The sequence below is a fragment of the Fopius arisanus genome, unplaced genomic scaffold (genome assembly GCF_000806365.1).
Source record: "Fopius arisanus strain USDA-PBARC FA_bdor unplaced genomic scaffold, ASM80636v1 scaffold00003, whole genome shotgun sequence".
NCBI lineage: Eukaryota > Metazoa > Arthropoda > Insecta > Hymenoptera > Braconidae > Fopius > Fopius arisanus.
Genome location: NW_011887742.1, coordinates 1,552,029 through 1,577,574, shown reverse-complemented (window position 1 = coordinate 1,577,574; position 25,546 = coordinate 1,552,029). Strand labels below are relative to the sequence as shown.

The window sequence follows — 25,546 nt, the reverse complement described above, 5'->3', positions numbered from 1 at the left end:
TTTCGGATATTTCAGGCTCGTGGATACAGGATACTGGGGTATTGCAGTTGTCTGATATTCCCGATCACTTCTACTGGTGATTTACTATCACTTGTTTACATCGATGGTCTCATTCACACGGAAAATGAGAGCTAATGGTCGTGGAGAGAATTCAATTCCAGGGGATTTTCGACGATGTGGGTTTGTGGAATACAAAAGTCATCGCATTAACTGAACTTTCCAATAATGTATTGCACGGTTAAATCAGTTGTACTTCAATTTGTAGACGGTGTATTGGCTAAGAAATTTTTAATCCCGGAAAAAATATCCCAGGGAAAAAATATCCCACACATTCAAAACGTGTTAAAACTCGCTCAATTTAATTATTTTTTTATTTAATTATTTTTTAATTTAATTATTTTTTTCGTTGTCTATTTTTTCAGGGACTCTAATTTTCCTATGGAATATCAAATTGGGTGGGTTTTAACACGTTTTGGGTGTGTGGGCTATTTTTTCCGGGAATATTTTTTCCGCCTACCGAAATTTTTCTCTTGAGCTAGTGAAAATAACAAGTTTTTCATAAAAAGCTGACGTATTAAAACAAATTTCATTGCAAAGTAATTAATTCAAAAAATTTTCATTCTCGCCAGTCTCGATAAAAATCATAAACTATTTGTAATTGCAATAATTCGTATCGAAGACAGTTCTGATTCAGAAAATGCTGAATTGAAATGATCAGCTATCAATTTCCCTATCACAACAAAAATGAAAACATTGTCCCGTCAGAAGAGTAAATACGTGACTCAACTTTGAGTGGAAATCGATGTGTAAATTTCAAGTCCTCACACGATTGAAATCCATCACCTACGATTGGATTCTCTATCGATACAGCTTATCCACGAGAGCACGTGCCGCATCCGTTTCACTATGTGCACTGTCTATACTCACGATGCAATGATGCATCTCTCTGTCCTATAAAACGACATTTCTATACATCAAGTCTTCACTTATAGAATCATCCGCTTTAGCGACCGAGACGTTAATGAAATTCCCGTTTTCAAATGCAATCGCGAATATTTTATGAGAATGATAATTCACGTTTCGATAGTTACTCATAACTGAATCGACTTCTTAAAAATCGAGTAAAATTGAATTAAATAATTAAATTTTAAAATTGAATTAAATAATTAAATTTTAAAATTGAATTAAATACTTAAATTTTAAAATTGAATTAAATAATATATCGACTAAAATAATGCACCTTGCAGCATCTCGCATTTTGCATTCTGAAAGTGTCAAATTTTTCAAATATAAAATGGCGATTATCTCAGCTGTTTTGGCCCTAGAGCAAAATGCTTGAAATTTGGGCCCCCCATATTGACCCCCGGAAGTAGGGATCATTATTTCAAATGTGCCCTGCAAACCTCGAAATTCGCATATTGATAATGTCAAATATTCGATTTCGATTTGAGTCGATTTTGCCGATTTTCGATTTCGACTTGAGTCGAGTTTGATTTTTGATTTTGAAAAATGGCATATCAATTCAGTAATGAAAATTAATTGAATATCTCCTATTTTTTTCCGCTATATCTTTAAACTTCCAAATATATAATCTCCCGTTTAATATATTAAGATAAGATTCCACCGCGTTCTATAAAACATGTCAAGACCTTTGCTCACGGAATCGTATCGACCCAATAGAATAATAATAGATGTGTTCTTGAATTCCGCGGCCGATTCAATACATTTCACTCTGCTTATTCTCAAGCAAAGAGACTTGTGTAGAACCGCGTTTTTTTCACTCGAGTCTTATATTAACATGGAGAAATAATCTGGATGAGAGAGAGAAAAAAGGCAGCAGGTGGAAAGTACAGAACTACTGAAAATCCAAGCACGTCCGGTGGATGAATTTTGTCTGAAAGCAGCAGCTGCGCAGAGCCACTACTTTTTGCTGAAGAATAAGAAATGAAAACGTCGGCTGTTCTCTAATATCGATCATCGGAAATCAGGGAAAATTAATCGGGCACTGGAGAACGAGTGCGTCAGAGCAGCGAGGTGCGATATTGGATAGCTTTTTCTTCTCTCGATATATCCGGTAAGTACTCGTGTACAAAAGGGTCAGATAGGGATTTTGGAGGTACTGTGGACAGCTGTCGCGTGGCATGCCTGCAAAACACATCTACCAGCTGTTATTTCCCTCTTCAACTCCGCCCTCTCTTCGGGTTCTCCTCCTCGACAATTTATACCTTTTCTACCGTTTCTCCGTGATTCCAACTCTGCAACCTGATACACTGACACCTGCCTCGCACACGTGGTCGATGTTTCGATGTAATTAGAAATTCCAATGCCAAACAATATTGCTTTGGACCGAATTTTATAAGAGAAGAAGAATTTTATAACACGGGAATTTTTTTTTCAGATAATTTTTGAGAGAAAATTGAAGGAAGAATTACGTCTCGATGAGGAAAGGGTGCTGTTGTTTTTGAAATACATTTTTCGCTTTTTCAAAATTGTGGAAAGTTGAAAATTGAGAAATTTTATATGTAAATACTGCACGGGGAGAAAAATGCTCGAAATATTACGGAATTTTTACGTAATCGTGGGGTGACCTTGATTTTTGGGAAAAAGTCCTCAGAGGTCCGGTAAAAATTAAATTAAATTAAAAATCTAATTGATTCGTCAACGAAAAATTCTCCAGAAATTTCATGTTACTTTACCATTGTCAAAAAATTCATGTTCTTCAACTAGAAATTTCATGCAGAGTTTTCAATGGTGTAACTAGTCTTGATACTAATAAGACCTTTGCGGTGTTATTAATGCACTTGATGGTTGCAGTGGAATTTTTTGTGGAAATAAAAATGATCAACGGTGTAATTCGAAAATACCCGAGTGATACTTGCGCGGATTTTGTCGGGCGCGGGTTGTCTCTTCGTAACTGTCGCGGTTGGTGGAATATTTACGGACATGGCAGGCACATTCTTGGGATGTCTCAAGACACGGAGACAAGCACGCTTAGTGAGCAAAATCGCATGCATGGTGTTACGCATGCTGACTATGTAGGTATATGGAGATTCCCCGGACATTCCCCGTATTTTTACCCCTTCTTAACGTTTCCACCAGTCTCTACATAATTGATAACACATTCACCAATTTATAAATTAATTCCCTCCAGATTTCTACTGAACTACGAAAAAAAATCATCGTAACAATCGAATTAGATAAATATGGCAATTTTTTTGCTCCAGAGTGCAGACAACAAAAAAACGGCTGGACAGCTCTTAGAAAGTCTTTGGAGTCCAAAGGCAGAAAAGTGGAAGGGCTGCAAGATTTTTGGCTACCAACCAGTTTTCAAGTGCACCGACACAGCCAACGTGGCCCTTTTCATTTTATTTTCATTTCCCTTCTCTTTCATAAACCCAACAGACCTCACACCAACCGAAACTCTACCGAGGACAATGGCATTCGACCGGATGCCACCGGTACGAAATCAAATGGAACTCCCATTTCATTGATAAAACCCTTCTCATGTATTCTACGTACAGAATGAATTGAATAATATATTCCACTACTACCTCGTTGCATTAAAGAGATTCAATTTTTTCATTTAGTTATTCCCGTTATTTGTCCACTTATATTACATCTCTCTGTGCCAGGTAAATATTCAATACTGGAGTGGTAATTCGAGTCGAGTCGACCATTCGTTTTTTATCAACGAGATTTGTTAGCTAATGATGAATATTTATGTGAAACTTTGGTGGTATACCAGAGGTACACAAACAACCATTTTTATTTCCCCGATAATCGATTAGTGATTAGCGTGGAATTATTGGAATGAAATTTTCAGGTTTCGTTGATTTTTTTTTTTGTGAATTTGAAATTCATGATGGAGAAATTACTTGCCGTTTCAGCGGAGCTATGCGATAAAAATTTGCAAAAAGTGTACCGGAAATTCCAGAGAACAATTTTCAACAGTATATTACGCAAAAACAGCTCGTGTCGACTCGAAGCTTTTTACCTCTTCACTATTAAGTCAATAACTGTTTCAGTTGAGTAAAGAAAGTTGGAATTCTCAAATATGTTGAAATTCATGAGAAATGGTGAGGCTTTAGTGGCGGTATTGACGCATATAAAAATAAAGAAATAATTACTTGAAAATATATGGGCATTTTCAAGTCAAACGACTCCTTCAATTATTCGTCGACTTATGTTGCACATTCCCTGTAAACCCAACGAAAAGCCTATTCAGGGCAGTTTGAATAAATGCACATGCATCTTTAACAATTATTCATTAACCAATCATTAAATTTTTCGAATATTCTGGTAAATCTATTTTCAGGTCGATATGGCACAAAAAAAGCCACAAAAATGGTAAAAATTGAAGCTTTCATTAGAACTCCAATTATTATCTACCATGAAAGCAATTTGCTTATAATATATTAATAATTATATAATTATAATAAATACTATCTACATTTTTATTGTCCCGCCAGTAAATCTGTATAAATACTTCCACAAGATATACCAATGCCAAATATATTTTCTTGCAGGTAGTGAATAAACTTGAGAGAAAAAATTGAATTTCTCAGTGTAACCGAAAACTCAGATGACTGTGTACCTGAAATTCCGATCAGTGCTCCCGAGAAGGAAAAGAAAACCCTAAACCAATTTTTTTTTCAACTGTCTTTACCTGTGACTACAAATTTCCATGATGTTCTGGCAACTTTGGCTCTTGACTAGCGACAATTCCGAGTTGTGGATGCACAGGTGAGCGCAGGTGCAGTGAAAACAATGTCTGAAAATATCACCCCCGATATGAGTCTCTCTATCGAATCGCGTGGCCAAAGGCCCACTGTCACACATCCTCTGTCATTCCCCGGTGAAATTGATGAAATTTATGATCCACTGAAACACTGATGAACCGGAAACGACGCAGCAAATACCCTCGGAATATATCACGCGAGTCTCGTTATCGGGACAATCTCAGGTGAAATAATGGGCGCCAATTGGCGCTAATCGTATTATTTTTATTTCGTTCGGGGTTATTTGATTATATCAACGGTGGCGATTGTGGTGTATATGTATACCGTTCCACCGGTGGCAACCAACTGACTGCACTCTGTCTTCTGCTTGCAGCGCCACACAGCGCCGCCGGCTTTTGCTGCTCATCGCAGGTAGATGCATTCCAACTACACACCCAAACTATCCAAAACCCACCGAACACCATGACACTACTTTTTTTTTAATCTTCCACAACCTGTACAACCAAAATTCACGTTTCTACAATTTTTTTTCTTTTTTTTTTGCCAAATTATCAATGGAATTGACCCAAAAAAATATAACGCTGTGTATTTCATTCTAAAAGATTGGAGAGAATTAAAATGTTCGCACCACCTCGAAAGTTCGTGAGTCATTAAAAAATGAGAAATTCAAAAATATTTTTTTATGGCAATTCCAGCGACAAGTTGCCAAAAAAAAAATTTAACGGCAATTCTGACTGTGTGTGGGTGTGATTACCCTTAAATCCAGATGTATTAAATTTTTTATTGATTTTTTGGCATTCAAGAAATATACATATTTTTATAATAATATTTATTATTATTATTATTGGTATTAAATGAATGTTTACTGGTAATCTAAGGGTTGTTAATTTAATTCCACTTTTTCAACCGGAGAAACCCACGGAAATAGTAGAAAGTCCTCATTTTCAGGAAGATTCGTCATATTGTTGGGAAATTAGAATTAATTATAAGTCCCTGACTTCATGAGGAAATTAGATAAAAATAACATGGGTTGTAATGAGAAGTCCGGGAGAAATTATGAAATGTGCCCCACAAATTGCGATAACATCTGAAATTTCGTAGAATGGATATTTTATTTTTCCTGATTAATGCACTATATTAACGAACCGAGAAGAACCGGTTTTATGGGATTTTGTTTAATTAAAAATCATCTAAATCATTAATAAATAGAATTTTTCGGTGAGCTCTAATTTGAATCAAAATTATTCGACACACGCAGGAATTAATCAGGGATATCTCCGAAACAAAAAGAGATAGCGTAATTTTCGGAATTACCATTTTTGCAACATTGAATTACCTTTTCAAAAAAGGTCATATTAAAAATTCAATTATCTCCCTCATTCCGAGATTTTGTTGAAAAACTGGGCAATAGTCGAACGGACCTTTTTTTTCTGCTTAACATTCAACTGCGAATTTTTTCTTTGGAACGGATATGGTTGCAATAATTCAGAAGTCTATAGATCCTTGCCTTGATTAGATTAGCAATATAATTTGAGGGAAAAAGTCAATTGAGGATGGGAGTGAATCCTAAGGCCATCTATCAGCAATTCCTGGAACAGTAGGGAATAGTTTATCAGGTAAAAATGTTCACCTTGCCACTGGTCCCAAAGCTGTTGGTCCAGTGGAGGCACAAATGGTCCCAAGGTCGTGGAGACTTGCCGTGAAAGTGTGATGGCGATGATGCAATAAGATTTCTAAGGTGCCAAGACCTTGAAGCGGTTGTTCCGCGACTAACGACTCGGATAATCTGCTGTGCCCACCCTATCCTTGACCATAGATTGTTGCACAATGAATTTGTCGAGGAGAAGCTGCCAATCGATGCTAATAATTCCATGTAGAACACAACCGCATCCGACGTGTTCGTTAGAACGGGCTAATTCGATTCTAGGGGTTGAACGATACACGCAAGCGCCAAACAATTCCCAAGGGATGGTTCTATCGAAGAGGATGGACTCGTCGATGAAGAGAAAAGAGAAACCCCACCTCTACTAAAATTTGTGAAAAGCAAAGGTTTATTCTATAAAAATTATGCACCATGCAAATATTTAAAGAAATTTACTCTGATGTTTTTTCATCGGTTTTGAAGTAAAAATTACATAACAGACATTAAGCGAAAAAAATTACATGTTCTAAGAACAAACCGTCATTTTTACTACCAGACATTAGGGAAAATGATTTCTTAATTTCAGGACAAGAAAGCTCAATTGAAAAGTCAATCCTTCAAATATTCAAGGAATATTTAATTGGCTGGTTCTTACAGCCATGGAAATTATTAGAAATTGTAAAATTCTGGGAAAACGAATATCTTCTCGAATGTTCTCATTTGCTGATATTGAATCGAGTATATTATAGAGTTGTCATCATAAATATCAAAATTTGAATCGTATGAAATTATCGAAATGAATTTTGATGGTACACAATTCGAGGTAAAAACCTGAAGATCTCAGTTGGACTTGAGTAAAAATTCTTATCGATATTGTCTTCGAGGAATTTCGAAGCGTGAACTTTTATATGAAATAAATTTTGTCATTTGAAATTCCAGTGGATCGTGAGAATGTTTTATTCATGATTTTCTCTCTTCTCAATTCTCAATTGCGCGATTTTTCACGAAGAACCACTGGATTTACAGGCATTCATGCCGAAATTGTATTGCGCCCACTCGCTAAAATTAAAGTATGTATATTGAAGCGGTAAATTGCGCGCGTGGGATGTAATACTGTTGGTACAACGAACAGCTCCTTATACGGGTTGAAAGAAGTTCGACCATCATTTCATTATGTGGCATACGCGGCCCCGGCATTTCTCTACCCTTTTTAATGTCTCGTTGACATTTTTACTCAGCACAGATCTCAAACTTTGGCTGACATCTCCATCGTAAAGGACATGAACACTTTTAAAGGTGCTAACTAGTACAAACTGGGAATTCGGAGAGATTTCGTGAGCATATCCTTCGCCTATTCTGGTCGCACCATTTTTTAATTGATTTCAGGTAAAAACTAGTGAAATTTCGAATTTCCCTTGAACTTTAACAATTAAAAACAAAAACATAATTCATAATTCATCATAATTTCACTTGAATTAAAAGAAGATGAAAATTCACTGGATTTCAAAATTTGAAATTCACTCTTTTTTTTGACAATTCAATAGAAATTTTGCAATTTGCAATGATTTCTTGAAAATTGTTATTAATCCTTGACCTTCAGGTAGGAATCTCCCCAAATTCGCGTTTGATTTGAAATTAAGTCTAATTATTTATATGTAATATCACATTTTTCGTGAAATAATGAAATAATTGTCTCATCTTTATAGTGATTTTGATCTTGAAACACTTTCTTCCCTGGACCATTCTGGTTTATCTGAAGGTCGTTATGAATCTGATGGAACAAAACCGGATTATATAACATAATATGCACGACAATGTTGCTATACGCGTATGCGACGTAAATGTGGTATCATGAATTTGGAAGGCATACCACGTGAATTTGGCTCGTCTCTTGGAATAGATAGTCAGCTTATATTTTACCCAGAGAGTAGCTATAGTACTCTTGAACAATGTTACGGAGCATCGTATGCATCAGTAACGAGATGGGTTTTGGTTGTGAAGACTATATTATCCATAATGCGAAGAAAATCGGCTTTTGATGATGACAGAGAGGGAAAGAAGGGCAGATTTATGCCAAAAAGGGAAATGAAACAATAATGGGGCTGTGAATGTATAAAGCTTTTCTGTCAACACCAGACAATGGGTTTTCCCCATAACGGGTCACGTCCGGTGTACCAAGTTCCAGGGAAATGTTATAGAGATAGTGGTTTTCATATTGCATTCAGTAAACATGAAATCATGAGTTGGTTGGTGGTTCCCTTCTATAATGCCAATTGTTCACATTCATGTACGACCTGAGGTGCAAGACAACTCTTGTTATCGCTCTTCGACACTATCAGTCTTCTTGTATGAAAAAATTTATGAAAAATCACCCCAGACTCACCAATGAAAATTTTATTCGTAACACGTCAATTTTTATGGTATTGACACGCCACGAGAAAAATTTATGGCTAAATTTATTCCGAGATTCAGTAATCGTGTATTGGCTCTGACCAATACGTGCGGTGTATTTCAAGTTGTACCTTGACGTTGTAGTAAAAATTACAATATCTTTCTACTTTCTTTTTATGGAAAATTGTCCTTTTTACTACAATCGAAGTGGATGAAATGTTTTAAAGCCAGTGCGTCGTAGGATTTTCAAACGTCTGGATAAATTTTATTAGCGCTAGCATTTGTGCTTCTGTCATAAAATATAAACTCCGCATCAATAATAAATTTTTTAGAATCGATTATTATCAGGAGATAATGCTCAATGAAATTTTAAGCCCCAGGAATATTTGATTGAATAAATAATTACAAAGATGATCTCACAAATTTATACCAATGCGTATCATTGGAAAAATAAATTGTATAATTCTTCTGAGGATAGCAGTGAACTCATGGAATAGTTGATGTTAATTTTGTAATTGAGTTTGCACTGAGTTGATAGAGTAACCATTGATTTACTAGAACTTGCCAACTAATGCATGCACAGGTGTCCAGAAAGCCCCCCAGAAATTTGTCCTATCCTCGGTTGCTGCTATAGGTACACGCTGGACGTGACACTTCGGTAATTGCGCCATTAGTAAGCTCGACAATTCAATGTTATATATGCTGCACCGTTTGTGTTACACATGGATGACCAGAGCAACAGCTTCTGTGGTCCTGGGTTATCGATCAAAGTGCGATGAAACAATTGTTTCCATCGGCGGTTTTCTAATTAACGTCGGTACGCAACTCAATTACGATTGCAACTATAACGCCGTCATTGGAAATATTTTGCGTAATATTGGATTAATTTACCTTTCCCATCGGGAGGGAAATATAATCGAAAAATTCAAAATAAAATAAGCGGGAAATTGCCCATTCATTGCATGCAGTATAGTTATTCCTGCTAATAACTTGGCAACGGCAAATGTCATAAAATAATACTCATAAATATTATTATATCATATTATATATATATGATATTATAAATATTGCTATTAACATTCGTCCCATTCCGACAAAAATAAAACATAAACAACTCACCCTTCGATTGCCGACTCAAGTGTGAGAAAAGACTTGGGAAGAGAAGAGGATCTCTGATGGGGTTCGAGAGTACCCTGGGCTTCCGGTGATATTTCCCGTTTGGAGGGAGCACTTCCGGGGCGTGCGTGCTCCTTATCTCCAACAGCATCACTACATTTTTCTACAATGGTGTCCTCCATGGGTGTTGAGCCTCCACTGCTCTTGGGATTTTTCGGGCTCTTGGTGACCGTTCTGTCAGACGTTGTTATCCATACATCACTGCTCGACGAGGAGGACGTGGTGACGGATGAAGTTCCATTCGCCGAAGGGTTCTTAAGTACTTCCGGTGATGCACGAGCATTCCTGTACTCCCACCGGGTTGTTCCCTCGTAATTTGGCGATTGCTTCATAGGGATTTTCATCTCCTTGCGAGTGACTGTGTTGCGACCCTCGCGATCATCGACGACGTCCAGTGACGCCGGTGATGAGGAAGCACTCGTTCGATCCTTCGACTGACTTATGATGCTGTCCGTCGAGACCCTTCGATTCGTCGGATAGCTCTGGGAGAGTTTCATCAAGGGCGGTTGATTCGGAGAGTAAAGAGTCTCCGAACAGTGCGGCCAGTAGTTGCAAGTACTCGTGTTGCACCGCATTTTGCTGATGTCGTTGATTGGGGTCGTGGTGTTTGGGGTGGTAGCACCACGTTGCAGACTCTTGGCTCGTCGGTCCTGACGGGGTTGTTTCGACGATATGAAGTAGATGTCATGGGGCTCGTGCCTCTCCTGCGTGTCATCAAAATGACTCGGTACGTGACTCCTGGCAGGTGCTCTAGTTCTCGTTCCGTACAGATACTCCGTTACCACCTCTGCCTCTCGAAGAAGCTCCATGTTCAACACCTCCTCCGTCGACTGAGCCTTACCTGGGGAGAATTCATTTATTATACGAATTTATAGGATTTATTAAATCGTATATTCTCAGAAGTGCAGGGGAGGGGAGGGGAAAATACGGCAATCAAACAGAAAAAAATACTGATTTAATGTCTGGAAGGGATCAATTCATTCAATGCAATTAGGTTCCGACGCAATTAAAGTTAATTGCCTCAAGTTATAGGCAAAAAAATTAAGATTTACCTCAGTTTTCGGGAAAAAATGAGAAGGGGCATAAGTGCTCATCAAATGTTTGTTTAAAAAAGCGACATTTTGGTAAGAATCATTAGCACGGACTTTGTTCAACCCCCCAGAGGTCTTGGAAAAAATTCTGATATCTCTGTCGGGTTCAGAGATATTTCCCGAATACTCGACTAGTCGAGTTGTTACACTTTACCTCTTTGCTACTGAATTCATCACGGGCCAAATTCAACACATGAAAGCGAAACAAACCGTGTTCTACCCTTTCGGCCGTTTACCACTTGTCTGTTGAATTGTTACATGAATTATTGAACTTCTGTAGTTTACTGCTGAATACGTTCGTTCGTGGGAAAATTTTCCCGTGCAACGGAGCGATCCGAATATCATTGATTGAAATTAAGGCTTTGTCGTACCGCCTCTCGGATGCTAGCTCTATTGTTTCTTTATCTTTTGAGCTCGAAATTTTTGGAACTGCCATTCCATATCGCGGCATGCAAAAATTCCCACAAGAGATGAGTGTGCAATAACTGAGAATAAATTGTAAAAGAAATATCTGATGGAGAAAATTATTAACAATTCACACTGCAGTGAGCACTGAAATTTCTGTGACCTCAATTTTCTGGATTTTTAATATTCCAAATTGAAATCGAGTTCGAGATCTAATTATTCAATAAATCCTGCATATCGCTTGAAAATCCGAGACACCTGGATTGTTAATGTTGACAACCTAATGAGATGAGAATTTGCCTTCAGCTGCTTGAATCTTCAAAATGTCCGCATATATTTGATTGTTCGTCGAAAATTGTCATAAGAATTTTCCACGTCAAATTAAAATGAGTAAAATCTTAATACGAAAAATATAGAGATAAGTAAAAGAATATTTACGAGCAGTGAGGGGATATCTCCTAGTCCTCTCAGTTGTCGCGGGTTTATCAGTGATTTTGACAACGACTCTATTAGCTTCATTGAAATGTTCCCTGGCCTGATGAGATCCAGGCGAGCGTTTTTCAGGCAGTTGGAGGCTCTTGGACCGCCTGACTCTGGAGGTCTGCAGAGAATCTGGTGATCCCAGTGTATTCCTGAAGCCCTGATGTCCCCGATTCTGACCTGATCGTTTGAAACTGTTGGGTGATCTGCCAGTGCCACTGGTCGATGAGGAAGACGGTGACGACGACGAAGAGGTCGAGTCGAAGGACAATTTTCCTGCATCGGATGACCCGGGGGACTTCCTCAAGGGCTTCCTTCCCAGCCTCTCCTGACTGATAGTCTTCCCGTCTGGGGATGAATCGAGGGGGCTCGGAGACTTCACTCCAAGATTCAAGGATGAGTCCGGATTGTCATCCTCATCCCCATCCTCGTATCCCTCCACCGACGAGTCAGTGTTCTCAGCAAGTCTTGGCATCGTGCTGCGACTGACAAAGCTATCGAGACTCCTGAAACCCATGGACGAGGACGAAGACGAGGAAGACTCCCGATATCTCTGGGCAAATTGTATTCTCCTGGTGGTGGATTGATCCTCAAGGGATTTTGCCGAGAGCAAACGATACTTGTCCTGTCCCAATGATTTCTGATGATTGCCACTAGCCATTTGTGATTGACGCCTCGGTCTCGGTTTAATTGGTGTTCCACTAACTTTTCTCGTTTGCGATCCCCAATTTTTTGGGGGCGGTGAGGCAGGTGGACTGATAACATCGCTGTCGATAATGGCATTTGATCGAGGGAGGAATGGAGCTTTTGGGTAACCGGTGTTACGTGAACGAGTTTTTTTGGCCACATCCTGGAAGGCCGGTGGGGGAGAGATGATAGGGGTGACTGAGGGTGGAGAGAATGACTCGATACTGTGGGGTGAGGTACCACCACTCGGTGGTTCGTAATCAGCGCTCTGTAGCTTCAAAAAGTCGGGACGTGGTGTCGAGTCCAGGGTTAAGCTTCTGGTGTAGTCTGGACATTTTCCTGGCTCGCTGTTGGTGCAGTGGTAGTCGGATAGTTTGACAGCACGTCGGGACAGTGGAATTGTTCCACTTGTACTAGTGTTGGTTATTTGATTTTGATGTTTGGCCTCGTAATTGCTTTTACGATTTTCATCGAGTGATCTCTGCTGTACCTGCACCCATCCCGATCTACCCAGGTAAACACCGTCAACTTCGCGATCACACCAGCGCACTGGAGACAATTCACGGCTGCATTCACCACTGATGAACAATTCACCGGATGTACCGCTGCTACCGGTGAAGAATGAATTTGAGGCGTCACGACGGCGATGATTTCCCTCGCGGCAGTGGTGATTTCGAGGGGCTGCTGGTGATGAGATATTGACGATGCTTGTTACACTGCCTTTTGGGGATGGCTCGTGACGTTTTGCGTTGGGAATTGAACTCGTACGATTGTAGGCTGTCGGTCTAGCGCGACAGGCTTTTGACGCCTCCCAACTGTCTGTTGAGGATGCACCTCGCAGGTGAAGAATTGAAATGTTACTCCTGCACACATCAGGGAAAAAAAAGATTTTTTTTTTAAATAATGTATTTTCAAATATCTTGCACGGCGAGACCAATTCGTAATGTAAAATATATTTTTTTCTCAGGCTCCATCAATCCAATTGTACAATGTATGCAAATTGTAGCCTTTGTGAAATATGGATATATTCTAGGTGGTATAAATATGGAAAGTTTGCTTCATGCATGTTCTGGGTTTATAACGGCTTATCTTCTGATAAGATTTTGGCAGAATGAAGTGCAGAATTCACCTTTTCTCTGACATCTTCCCTCAGGGTAGTTCACTCAGCACAAATAAAATTGTCACTCTGTCACGCGTCAATTTTCTAGAATATTCTTCTATTTTTTGGGCGATTCTATTGAGATTCAGTTCAGAATAAAATATCCCATCAAAAAGAATGGAATCCCATTTTTCTATACAAATTATTTTATAGATTCATTTTGCAATTATATTTTCAAATCGATAAGAATTGTCAAGCGAATCCACTAGACTTTTCATATGGCGAGAAAAAAAAATTACTCATACCAAATGAATTTACTGAATTTACACGCAATTTAGCAATTATATTTGAAATGTGTGATTTTTGGTAATTAGACAATTTAATTGACAGAAGTCATGATTTTTATCAGCGCAAAAGTTTTGGTGGACTATTGCAGAAGGGCCCGATTACCTATCGGATCTTTCGCGATCGATTCTGAGGACCGAATTGGATGTCGAGTCCGCGATCTCAGTAGAATCCGACGCGGGACTGACTCTTCGAGGTTGCTGTACTGATGATGAGGTCGTAGTCCCAGTGCTGACGCCCACGTGGCTTCCCCCATCCTCATTTGAATGCTGCCGTGACGATTGTTGAGATGTCTGAGACAACCACCGACGTTGACTCGATAACCTTGATGATCCTGAGCCTGGCTGATGACCTGCCGTTACAGCACCACTCCCACTGTCCAGTGAAGTACTCTGGGATCAAATTTCAATTTCATACGCTGAGTTTGTGAAAAACCCCGTCAAAAAAAATATATATATATATAAATGTTGTATAAATCTAAACTTATAAATATTTTATATGAATTTTATATCAATTTTATATACAATGCGACGATATTTTTTCATAAATTCTCTCAATTTTTCATTTTTTGGAAATTGAATGATATTTGATAGAAAAAATTAAATTACATTTTTTGACTTTCCAAAATTCCAGGTTTTCCTTAAAAAATCGGTGAGCATTTGACGTGAAAATCACAATTTTAATTTTCATTTAAATGAAATGAAAATAATTTTTTGTGAGATGTCGAATTTCTCGGTTTCCCGTAATAAAAAATTCAGATTAAAATCTTTCAATTAGAATGGAAATGCGATGAATCTGTATTGAGAGGTGGAAAAGAACGCGACTACGTATTTTCCCACAGAGACCTGTCTCTCGAGATTACTACATTATTAGAAACTTTTTTTAAAGAACAGAGAGTGGGGTAACTGGTTCGAGTATTGGCACAGCTATGAATGTTTATTGAGTTTGTGTACCGAAGAGTGGGACTGGCACATGCTATTGAATTTTCTTCACTTTTTCAGATTTCTTTACAAAAGTTCCGCCTCTTTGAAGTTTTTCTCTTGTTATAGTGTCACTAAATTTCGGGGGATTACGCAATTGCGAATTCACAATCCTAGGGAGGACAATGGAAAATGTAAATTTCCGATGCATAATTCCATGACAATTGGTACACATGCGGAGGATTCAGTTAAATATGTCATTGAGTTTTCCACTGATTGAAAACTCGGGGTAATCTGCTATTAAATATTGATATTTTCATTGGAATTTCAAATAACTTAAGCATGTTTCGTCTTTGAACCATTAAAAAATAATACATTTCACTCAGCGTCCCAACAAAATCCCAACTTTCCCTTAAAAACTATTAAATTATCCCACAAAAATCCTAAAAAGGATTGATTAAAACAAATTAAAACATGACCTCGAAATAACTTATAAAACTCTGTGGGGAATCTCTAACAGATTCAATCGAAATTCTGTGTGGAAGAAAGTCTGGAGAGTTCGCCAATAAGAGTAGCAAAAAAGTAATGGAATTTACAAATAAAATTCAATGGGATCCCCAAGTTTTCCAAGTACATGGACGTGCGGTGGTCAGCTAATTTCATGAAAAATAAAATATACTCACATTGAAATGATTATTCCTTGCATTAACTGAGTCCTGGAGGGAAGATCCTCGCATATAGGGACGTGCAAACACTTCCACAAGTCTAGATTTGGCAGTCGATGCGGTGGCATTGGTGGTCTTGATCTTAGCAGATGAATTGCTACTCTTACCAGACAAATTCGGATTACTTCCCTTGCGCTCCGGGAATACGAGATGCTCAATATTAGGGGTATAACCAGGATCATTTCTCACGATGTCCTGGAGTGTAATCCGAGCACCAGTGCCGACATTGCTGCAATCATAAGAATTAAATTGAAATCTCCTTTGCGTCGTTAACTTTCAAAATTACATCTTGTTACTATTTTCACTATCATCAAGTCTCGGATTTAAATTTTTTACTTAAGTTCGTTGATTCGAGTTGTCTTGCTGCAGACTAAGTAATTGTCCGATTGATGCAATGGCAGCTTGTGATACCCCGTCAAATGGAAATGAAGAAATAACACTACATGCGGATTGGATTGGATAGATTTCAAGTTTTTTTCAGTGAACGAAAATTCAAAAAATATTGGAAATGCCTGATAATTTTTTGAAAATTTTGAATTTTCACATTTCCGTGAATATCTTCTCGATTTTCATATTTCCCTGATACATTTTCAAAAATTTCGAATTTTCAAATTTCAGTGAATACCTCCTCGATTTTGATGGTCTCCTGATTTTTTTTCAAAAATTTTGAATTTTTTAATTTCAGTGAATACCTCCTCGATTTTCATGCTCTCCAGATATTTTTTCAAAAATTTTGAATTTTCAAATTTCAGCGAATACCTTCTCGATTTTCATGTTCCCCTGATACATTTTCAAAAATTTCGAATTTTTCAATTTCAGTGAATACCTCCCTAAATTTATGAAATTTCTCACTGGAAATAGCATAGGCCTGAAAGTCAATCTGAATCAATCCTCTGGTTACGTAACTTCGATAATCGATTTTCCTGGAGCAAACGGGCTGTACAGAGAGTGCATTGCGCCGAGTTATAGTGCATGTGGTTGCTCGTGGGGATGGAAATTCCGGTAGGATGATAAGAGCTATTCGTGTCGCCGAATTGTGTGAATATAATTCATCAAAGTGGGTCACTCCGCATGGACATAATAACTGAAATATATATATTTTTTTCAGATGAGCTGGGGTGGAAAAAATATTGGAACTATTCCTCCTGGATCAATCGGATGCATTCGGTGGACACGTTACGTCAGAATCCACTCTTTCAAATTCATTTATATTTCCCCATTTTTTCCGCTGCGGTATTACAATACAATGGAAATACACCCGAGTAAATTTGCTGCAAAATATTTACCCTGGGGGTTGGTAATTTTAATTGTAGTGTGATTATAGGGGGAATTTAAAAAAAGTAGAAGCTTTCCATTTTTTTTTTTCTAGACTTGACGTGTGGTAAAACACACGATCTAGTGAACCTTTCAATTTTAATGGGAAAAATTGGTAATTCAATTATTGAACTTGTGAAATGTTTTTCTTTGGAGGGTATCACAGGGAATTTATCAAGTGCTGGACAGTGATCCTTCATGAGAGCACTTTGGAGGCAGTAAAATCAATTTTTTATTCAAGGGCGCAATTCTCTCAATGAAGGGCTTCTTGATGGAGATGATTTTGTAATAATATTGGAGATTGTACTCTCACACCGGCAAATATTTACGATAGTACACGAATAGAGTGGTATAATTTAATGAGGTGTGAATTTCTCGCACTCTTGCACTCAAATAATTTACAGTATTCCGTTATATTCAATTCCATCAGTATTATCGAGTTTTGTAATTACTTCAATTGACTAGGAACACTTTTTCATTTTATTGTGGTAGATCATATAGTAGAGACTAGGTCTGTATTGTATTTTTACAATCTCCATTCCGATTTGAAATTTTTAATTGAATTCACCAGAAAAATTTCCTGGAATTGTATTTGCATTCTAGATAAAAAATTACATTGTTCGGATCGTTGATGCAACTTCCAATTCAAAAAAATTCTAACGCAGTCAATCGTAAATCTGAGAAAAAAAGTTGGAAAAAATTACGTAATGCCATGTGTAACTGACAGGCGCAATACTGATATTTATCTTTTTTACGTAAGGTAAGAAAAACTATGTTGCAAACGACGAATATTCCCTTTTAATTACATAATTTCGATTTAATAAAAAATTCCAATCGTATTATGACTGAAATTTGTAAAAATTATTTATGATTTTATTATAATTTTTGTGAAATTCAATTTAATTTCAATCAAAAAGGGTAATTAGGTTTCTCCTATAAATTCTTTTTTCAAATTAAATGATAATTGAATTTGCAATTAATTAATTTCAATTAATCGAAAATTCAGAGAAATAATTACTGGAATATTCATGATTTTCACATTTCTCCGGTGGCATATCGATTTGAGAATTGAGAATTATTAGAACATTTAAGAAATCAAATGCGGTAGTAATTGACGAATTATTTATTAAATAATTCTAGTAGTATATTAAAGTATATTAAAAATTCCAAGTTTCTTGATTATAACATTTAAAGTATAATTTTCCAAGTAAACTTTACCTGGAGAATCCATGGCCTTTCTGAGTGCGTCTCTTGCCACTACCTCGACCAGGTTTAATGTTAGTGGTTTCAGCAAGTTGGAGAAGACGACTGCAGTGCTGCCTCAGCAGCGGATCCTGATCACGACGATTCATTCCAAGTCGTGCTCATTCAACTCAGCGAGGCTAACGTCCTGAACAGAATGTTATTGACACAAATCTATTAAAACTTTATTCTCCTGAATGCATAGTGGAAATTTATTTTCAAGTCAATATTGAAAATTTTCAGTGAAAAGCGTAAAAATGGATAAATGAAAAAAAGGTGATTCTGCAGGGAGAGATAGCTGATTGTATAGAGGCTTGAGCAGGAAGGGAAATACAGGCGAAAGCTTCATGCTATTTTCAACTTCCGGTCGTCCTCGCCGTCAGTACGGCACGTGATGTAACGTCGATTCGACGATTTTTCCGCTCTCAGGTATTGTAGAGACGTTTACGGTGATAGGACAATGCGGAAAAATCTCCCGTGCAGAATTATCTCCAGAGAATTGCATTTTTTTGATAATGAAGCAACATCCGCTTTACAAAAAACAAAGACAACAAAAAATTTTGCGAAAAATGTACTCTCCCGTTTATAAATCTCCCAGTCTGTTGACTCCGATGGAGTTTTTTTTTAAATTCTTACCCTGATAAAATGCAATTGCAGCAATTATACCCATCGTTTATTATTTGTTACGTATGGTTATGCAATTGCACGAATTGTTTGTTATTGTCAATCGAGTTGATTAAATGGCCAATCGGATTGTACCATGGAGAAGTTTAATTCAAAACACATCTAATTTTCGCCTCTTCAAACCGACGACTGTACCACCTTAATCAAGTACCAGAAAGACCAACTTGCTTGAACTGTATCACAAGTAAGCGCACTCCAATTGCAAAACTTCAACTACTCCTGCATTCTAAACGGATACTGCATCTAGTATGTACGTGAAAATGAAGGAATTATTGGTTCATCTTCTCGAGGTGCTAAACAATCCCCAGTGCATTTTAAGTATGTCCTTTCTGCTAAAATTCAAGTTTTTTTCCTTTTCCTTTGTAATTTACAGAAATTTAACACTTTAATAATTAATAACAACAAAGCGGTATTGTGAATCAATCTGAAATATAATACAGATATTTTTTGTCGCTTCAAAAAAATTATGTCAAATTTTCCAGCAATATCTTCAGTGATATCTTCAATTCTTGCAAACAAATAAAATGGCAATAAAACTCCTAAACTTCAATTAATCGTCTTCAATAACTTCATTAAATTCTATCAATTAATTCATTCACGAGTTTGAAAGCAATTGTTTTTCAATTCTCTCACTTTTTTTCTCAGCAGACAAATTCCATATCCCTGTTTTGAAAAATTCCTCAAAATTTTGTGCACAAAGTCTTGATGATTATCAATAATAGATAATTGCTCACCTCAATAAATGAGTGTTCCTCCCACACCCCATTGAGTGGTCTTCTGGGCTGGTTCATAGCCCCAAGGATTCACAGACTGCCCGAGACATCCACCATCATGTTCTCGTACACTTCCAACCCCTCGATATCTCACATCACTCAAAATCCACCAATATCTCCAAGTTAACGATCAGCCTTTATAGAGATAAAACCGCTGAGTTTACCCGATCGATCAGTGGTCACTTCCGCGTTTCCCCATTTTCGCTAAATTCTGAGTGATGACATCTAAGAACGGTCTTACTTCCCACAAGGTTCATTCCCTTCCCTTCAATACTCTAAATTGTTTATCCCCAGTCGTTTCCGTCCTTCATTTCCATCAATTTGTATGTAGCAAATGTAAATGGCTGTTTCCATTACACACTGCATGTTCAATCAACTCCCCACGTGATCTAGGTTAATTGGAATTTTATCCTAAAGGTTCCACAAACATTGATTTCACTGCAGTGATACAAAACTTTCTGGGGAGACATAAATACACTGTTAACGTTTTTTTCCCTCAGTTTAGCCTCGGAATTCTACAAATTTTTGTGGTGTTCAACTTTCATGAAATTCCAGGGAACTATGCAATTCAAAAATTCAATAATCCACTGGTTTTCGGGTTGAATCAATAAAAAACAATTTAGAGTTGGGTTTTTTATTCCATTTATTCGGGGAATAAATAGCGAAGTTTTGGAAATATTTTTTTCAATTGGAAAAATTCAGGGAAAATGTGAAAATCCATGGGAGGGGAATTCTCATCTTTTCGTCAAATTTCACAAAAAATTCTGATAGCATACGAGAAATTTCATAAAAAATAGAATTCACATTTCTTTGAGTTCGCCCTACACCAAAAATGCGTCAGTCATTCCTCAATTATTTTCCTACACCGCACGCAGTGAAAATTCAATAAAAACGGATGACTTCCAAAAATTCCAAATTAAAATATGAATATTCTCAAATCTGGTTAGAATTCCCATGATAAATTACCGCCAGTTGAATTTTCCAAATCGCAATTGGCGTACGAAACAAATTACTTCCGAAATAAATTCCCTAACACCAAAAAATCGAGATGTTCAGTAATTGCCACATGTACTCATGCCAAATAAATTTTTTTGACGGACATAAACTCATTTATTAGAAGTAAATTTTTTCTCAGTACGAGCGCCACGCGAGTTGCGTAATTTTCATTAAAAATTTCTTTCTGTGTCACTAAGAAACGTGATAAGATGGCGATATTGAGGGCACAACGGTGTGAAAAATAAAATCTACCCAGAAAGATGAGAAAAAGACAGAAGGGGTTAGCAAAACGCGACAACGTGACCCCGGGAGCAACACCGCGAGAGGTCAATGACCCGTACGTCGGCAGGAACGAAGGAAGCCTGTCACAATTCCATATCACAACCTAAAATAATAAACGACATGATTTCCTCATGCCACCGGAATTTCACCGAAGCAACCAACCCCTCGGAGATTCCCCTCCTTTTATCACAAACTCCGAGCCAAATCCCGTGATAACAATATTTTTCACCAATTCAGGCACAAGAAAATTGACATTACCAGAAATCTCGGATATTTCGGACATTTCAGACATTTCAGACATTCCTCTAGTTAATGCACTGTATTTATGATAACGCGAATGACAACAACCCGGGAAATGGTGTGGCTGTGCCAAATGATTGGGTAATTTCGTCGAATCTATTGGTCTATTGAAATCCAATCTTTCGGATAGTGTAACAATTAATCGTTACCCGGGGCATTAACCCGATACAATTATATAATTATCCAATTATGATGAATAATTAATTCTGCTCACGATCGGTGTCTGCCGAATGTACGGTACCACCAATTCAATGAGTCCAGTGCAGATGACGACGCAGTGATATTTTTATTGAATTTCTATGAAAAATCGTATTACTTCAAATTAGCGAATTTATTAATCTTTCTCAGTACGTAAACTGGTAATTAATCGGTTATCAATCGGTTATTAATCGATTATTAATTGATGAGTGATGAGTAATCGGTTAATTGTGATCGGTTATTAATTGATGGTTTTTCGGGGTATATGGGTGATGGGGGGTGATGGGCGCAGGGTGTATTTAGTTATAGAATTTTTTACTTGATTGTTTATTTTTAAGCAGCAGCGGTGGAAAACGAACGGTTGGTGCCGGCGGTTGGAGGTTGACTGCGCGGTACGGTTACACCGTCGAGTCTCGCCGGTTTTCGCCTATCGATTTTTCCGCGCAGCCTCCCGCGGTCTGGACCACGCTACAAGGCTCGAGAGGCTTCCTAAAGGGATGTACACCTCATACGAGTATTTTCCTCCTTTCACCCCATATTTTTTCGCTTTTTCCACCGAGGGACTCCTTGCACCTGTAGACTCGAGGATTGCGCTAGGATTTTTTTACCCCCCGCTGATGAAAAAATTCACGTTGTAATCCGGGGCCGAATGTCACCCTGGGAAAAATTACCGAGAAACCAGAAATACTTGGTGCTACACCGTTGCACTTGCATTCAGTCTTCCCATTTATAAAAAGAAATTTTAAGGAAATTCGGGAATTACTTGGCTGTGGAAAATTTCACGAAATTTTGGGAATAATTTCGGAATGCATATGGCAACAGATAGTCCACATTTGGGGGTTCTAATATATTGTTAAATTTTTGGCGAGGATAAATAACGGCGGAAGTACATTAATGAGTCAAAACTAGTCGTAAGTAGTCAGAGGGAACATTCAGTCAGACGTCCATTCTTCTCCGTAATAATATCCATTGTTGGAAAATTACTGTTCATTCTCCATTTGAAAACACTTCAAATGCATACCTGCGTCTGTTCTGCGAGGAATTCAAAAAATCGGAGAACATTTCTATTTTATTTTCAAATTTGTTGATTTTTTTTGCTGCATTAATCTGCTCAAGAAATTTGCGAAAAATTTTCCCATATCATTTTTATATATTAAAAATAATTCCTGAAGCAAATAGAGAATTAACTGAATATTTAGGAAATTCATTGAAGCGTGAAAGCATGATTCTGGAATGCGACGGCTCGTTATCTTTGTTTAAAATTTCAAGTGTAATTTTCTTCAGAGAAACATGAATTTACCTTGAATTCTCTCTCTTGGTGTGTACCATTACATTTAATTGCTCATTCCACTAATGAACATTTGAAAAGATTCCGCCGAAAGCACTTCCGATTCGCAGGGAAAATCCCGTGAGTTTCATTAACAGATTCATCAATGAAGAATTCTACACAAATGTCATACGACGATTTCACATATAATTTAGGAGCAGTGACTAATGGTAAATAATTTTTTAATTATTTTTATTATTCTGACAAACTGTCGTCGAATGTCAGAATTATTATCGAATATCGAAATGACCGTCAAAACATCGAGATGTGCAATTATTTCCGCGAACTTTTCCAAGCTGTTCAAAAATTCACATACTTGCGAAAAAACTCAGAAAAATGATAAAATAATAATTTTTCTGCTTTCCTCTAAACTTTTAAAAAAATTATAAACTTTTAAAAAAACACTGGAAAATTATGGCATCATCACGAAATTTTGAGAGTCATGAAATAATTACAAACTGCAAAAACGGTATATTTTTCGTGTGAATCCGATAAAATATTCATCATAAAATTCCACGAACCGTTAATTTTGTCTAAAAGGAGGCCAAACCACCTCCAATTTATCCATCATCCTCGAGAGAAGTCAGGATATCGCCTTAACACGTTCCAGATGCATGTTCCTCGGAGAATGCACTGGGCCGGAAGGGGTTTTGCGGAGATTAAGTTGACTAAAACGGCTGCCGAACTGCAATGAGTCCGTGAGGGTTGAAGTGTGGGTCACATGTAGGTTGTGGTTCACCAAATTGAAATCAGAGCATCCCCATGACTGCACCAGGAACCCTCCCCTCGTCCTTTCCAGATCAATTCCCCAAAGTACCACATTATCCAAACAAATATCGAATGAGCTGGTGCCATTGATCGAATACAACCCGTAGGATTTTATTTCAAAGAAAAATGGATAGGACTGACAAAAGTTTCGGATGTCTTTGAGGAGTTTTGGCAAAGTGGGTCGATCCCTCACACCTACAATCCCTCGGAAACACCGAGTTCTACCTGGTGAGGCTTCGAGGCAATCCCCCAGGGATGATACTCTCCGATGGTGTCAATTTCACGAAAAGTTTGTGGGATGGAGATTATTATAGTCTCTTGAAAGAGTGGTGGGAATTTAGCAAGTTATTGTCTTATATTGCATTCCTTCATTTTTCAGAGTCTCTCTGTTGGGATAAAACTGACTTTCAAGGTGAAGTTTTGGGTGAGAGCCATGGGCTTTCCAAAGTTCAATGTCAAAAACCGTAGCCCAGGATTGGGGGATCGATGGAGAGGCCGGGTCGCTCAGGGCCCTAGGTCGCCATCCAGGGGAGGAGTTCCAGATCACTTTTTTTTCCCCTCCAGGGTCACTTCTTATCAATGGATCTCCATGGGTTTATTGCTTTGTCCAACGAGATTGCCACCGATTGTTCTTTCAGATATTTTTATTTTGATATTGATGCTTGATATTGATGATTTAGAAATTTATGGATAATTTCACTTGGTTATCGGCTTTTAATTTGATAATTGCGTGTGAATTCCCTTGGATTTAATGGCATGTCAGGAAAACGGTTCCAGAATACGTAAATACCTTTTGAGGGATTCTCGCATTCTCAGTCATCGAATTTGTCACTTGAATTGCTGGGGGAAAGTTGGAGGACTTTTCTGTAGAATTCTTTGTAAATTTTTTCATGCTACAGTTACACTAAAAATTTTTGAAATTTCATTTCAACTGCAAGAAGATATAGGTTTTCATTTCACTAATTGCATAAAATTGAAATGAAAATTCAGGTGAATGCGGGCTTGGATTTATAAATAATTACAATTTTTTAAATATTAAAATTAATTCAAAATTCGATATGAGCTTGGACACTCATGTTCCATAGAATTTTCAATCTAATTTCAAACTTCCTAGCGTTTTTCTTTATTTCTGCTCTCACAAAATCTCTCCCCGGAATTTTCAATCTTCACTTCCCTTCTTCCTCAAGAATCCCTCAACCCTTTCCAAAATTTGTAGCCAAGAAATTATTCTTCCAGATAAAAATTACAAGGAAGTTTATGAATTATGTTGTCATTTAAATTAGAAACTTAATTGTTCTAGCCATCTACAGAAAAATCGCGTTTAATTTTTACCAACAATTTGAGCCAGTCATTTAGGGATATGATCGGTTCATTCAGTCCTGTATCATTTCCAAGGATCGTACGTGCACCAGGAAATAGGTCAAGTAAAATGTATCCTCTCTGCAGGCGAAGTCCTTCATTAATTATTTTCGGGAATTAATTGGTCCAGTTCACCACTTTGGCGGGTTGGTAATTATTAAATTTTCATGCACTAGTTTCTGCCCCGTAATTCGATAGATTTCAAGGTCTATTTCGCAATCGATTGAGTGTAATCAAAACAGAGGATATCCTGATCCATTTGCTTGAAATTCTAATAGTTGAATAAATCATTTAATAAATTATTTGAACGGAAGGAAAAATGAAGTATTCAGTAATCCTGAAGGATAATTATCAGAACAGAACATCCATTGACCTCCTTATGCACAAAATAGACCATTACCACCTGCAACAATAACTTGACAATAATTTACAAGGTCACTACGTCATAATGAGGACGAAGGCACGTCGGGATCCTTGAACGACAGGTGTACTGAAAGATTGGATGTGGGTGTGTTATCACTCCTATCTCCATCGGGATATTGAAGGAGAATAATTAAAGAAAAATAAATGCCAGCGTAAAAATAGGCAAATGTACAACAACCA

The 25,546-nt window shown here is 37.5% G+C and overlaps 1 protein-coding gene across 2 annotated transcripts in view; it reads right to left on the bottom strand.

The window, feature by feature from the left end:
• RhoGEF3 (Rho guanine nucleotide exchange factor 3) overlaps positions 1-19,856 on the bottom strand; it is a 33,512-nt gene extending 13,656 nt beyond the window's left edge. For both annotated transcript variants that reach the window (XM_011309873.1, XM_011309881.1), the window contains exons 1-6: positions 19,675-19,856; positions 18,233-18,404; positions 15,659-15,929; positions 14,161-14,447; positions 11,883-13,474; positions 9,892-10,789 (exon numbers count right to left, since the gene is read on the bottom strand). In XM_011309873.1, coding sequence (XP_011308175.1) covers positions 9,892-10,789; positions 11,883-13,474; positions 14,161-14,447; positions 15,659-15,929; positions 18,233-18,366 — 3,182 coding nt within the window. In that variant the 5' untranslated portion in view covers positions 18,367-18,404; positions 19,675-19,856. The remainder of the gene's footprint in view (positions 1-9,891; positions 10,790-11,882; positions 13,475-14,160; positions 14,448-15,658; positions 15,930-18,232; positions 18,405-19,674) is intronic.
• Between the last annotated feature and the right edge of the window lie 5,690 nt (positions 19,857-25,546).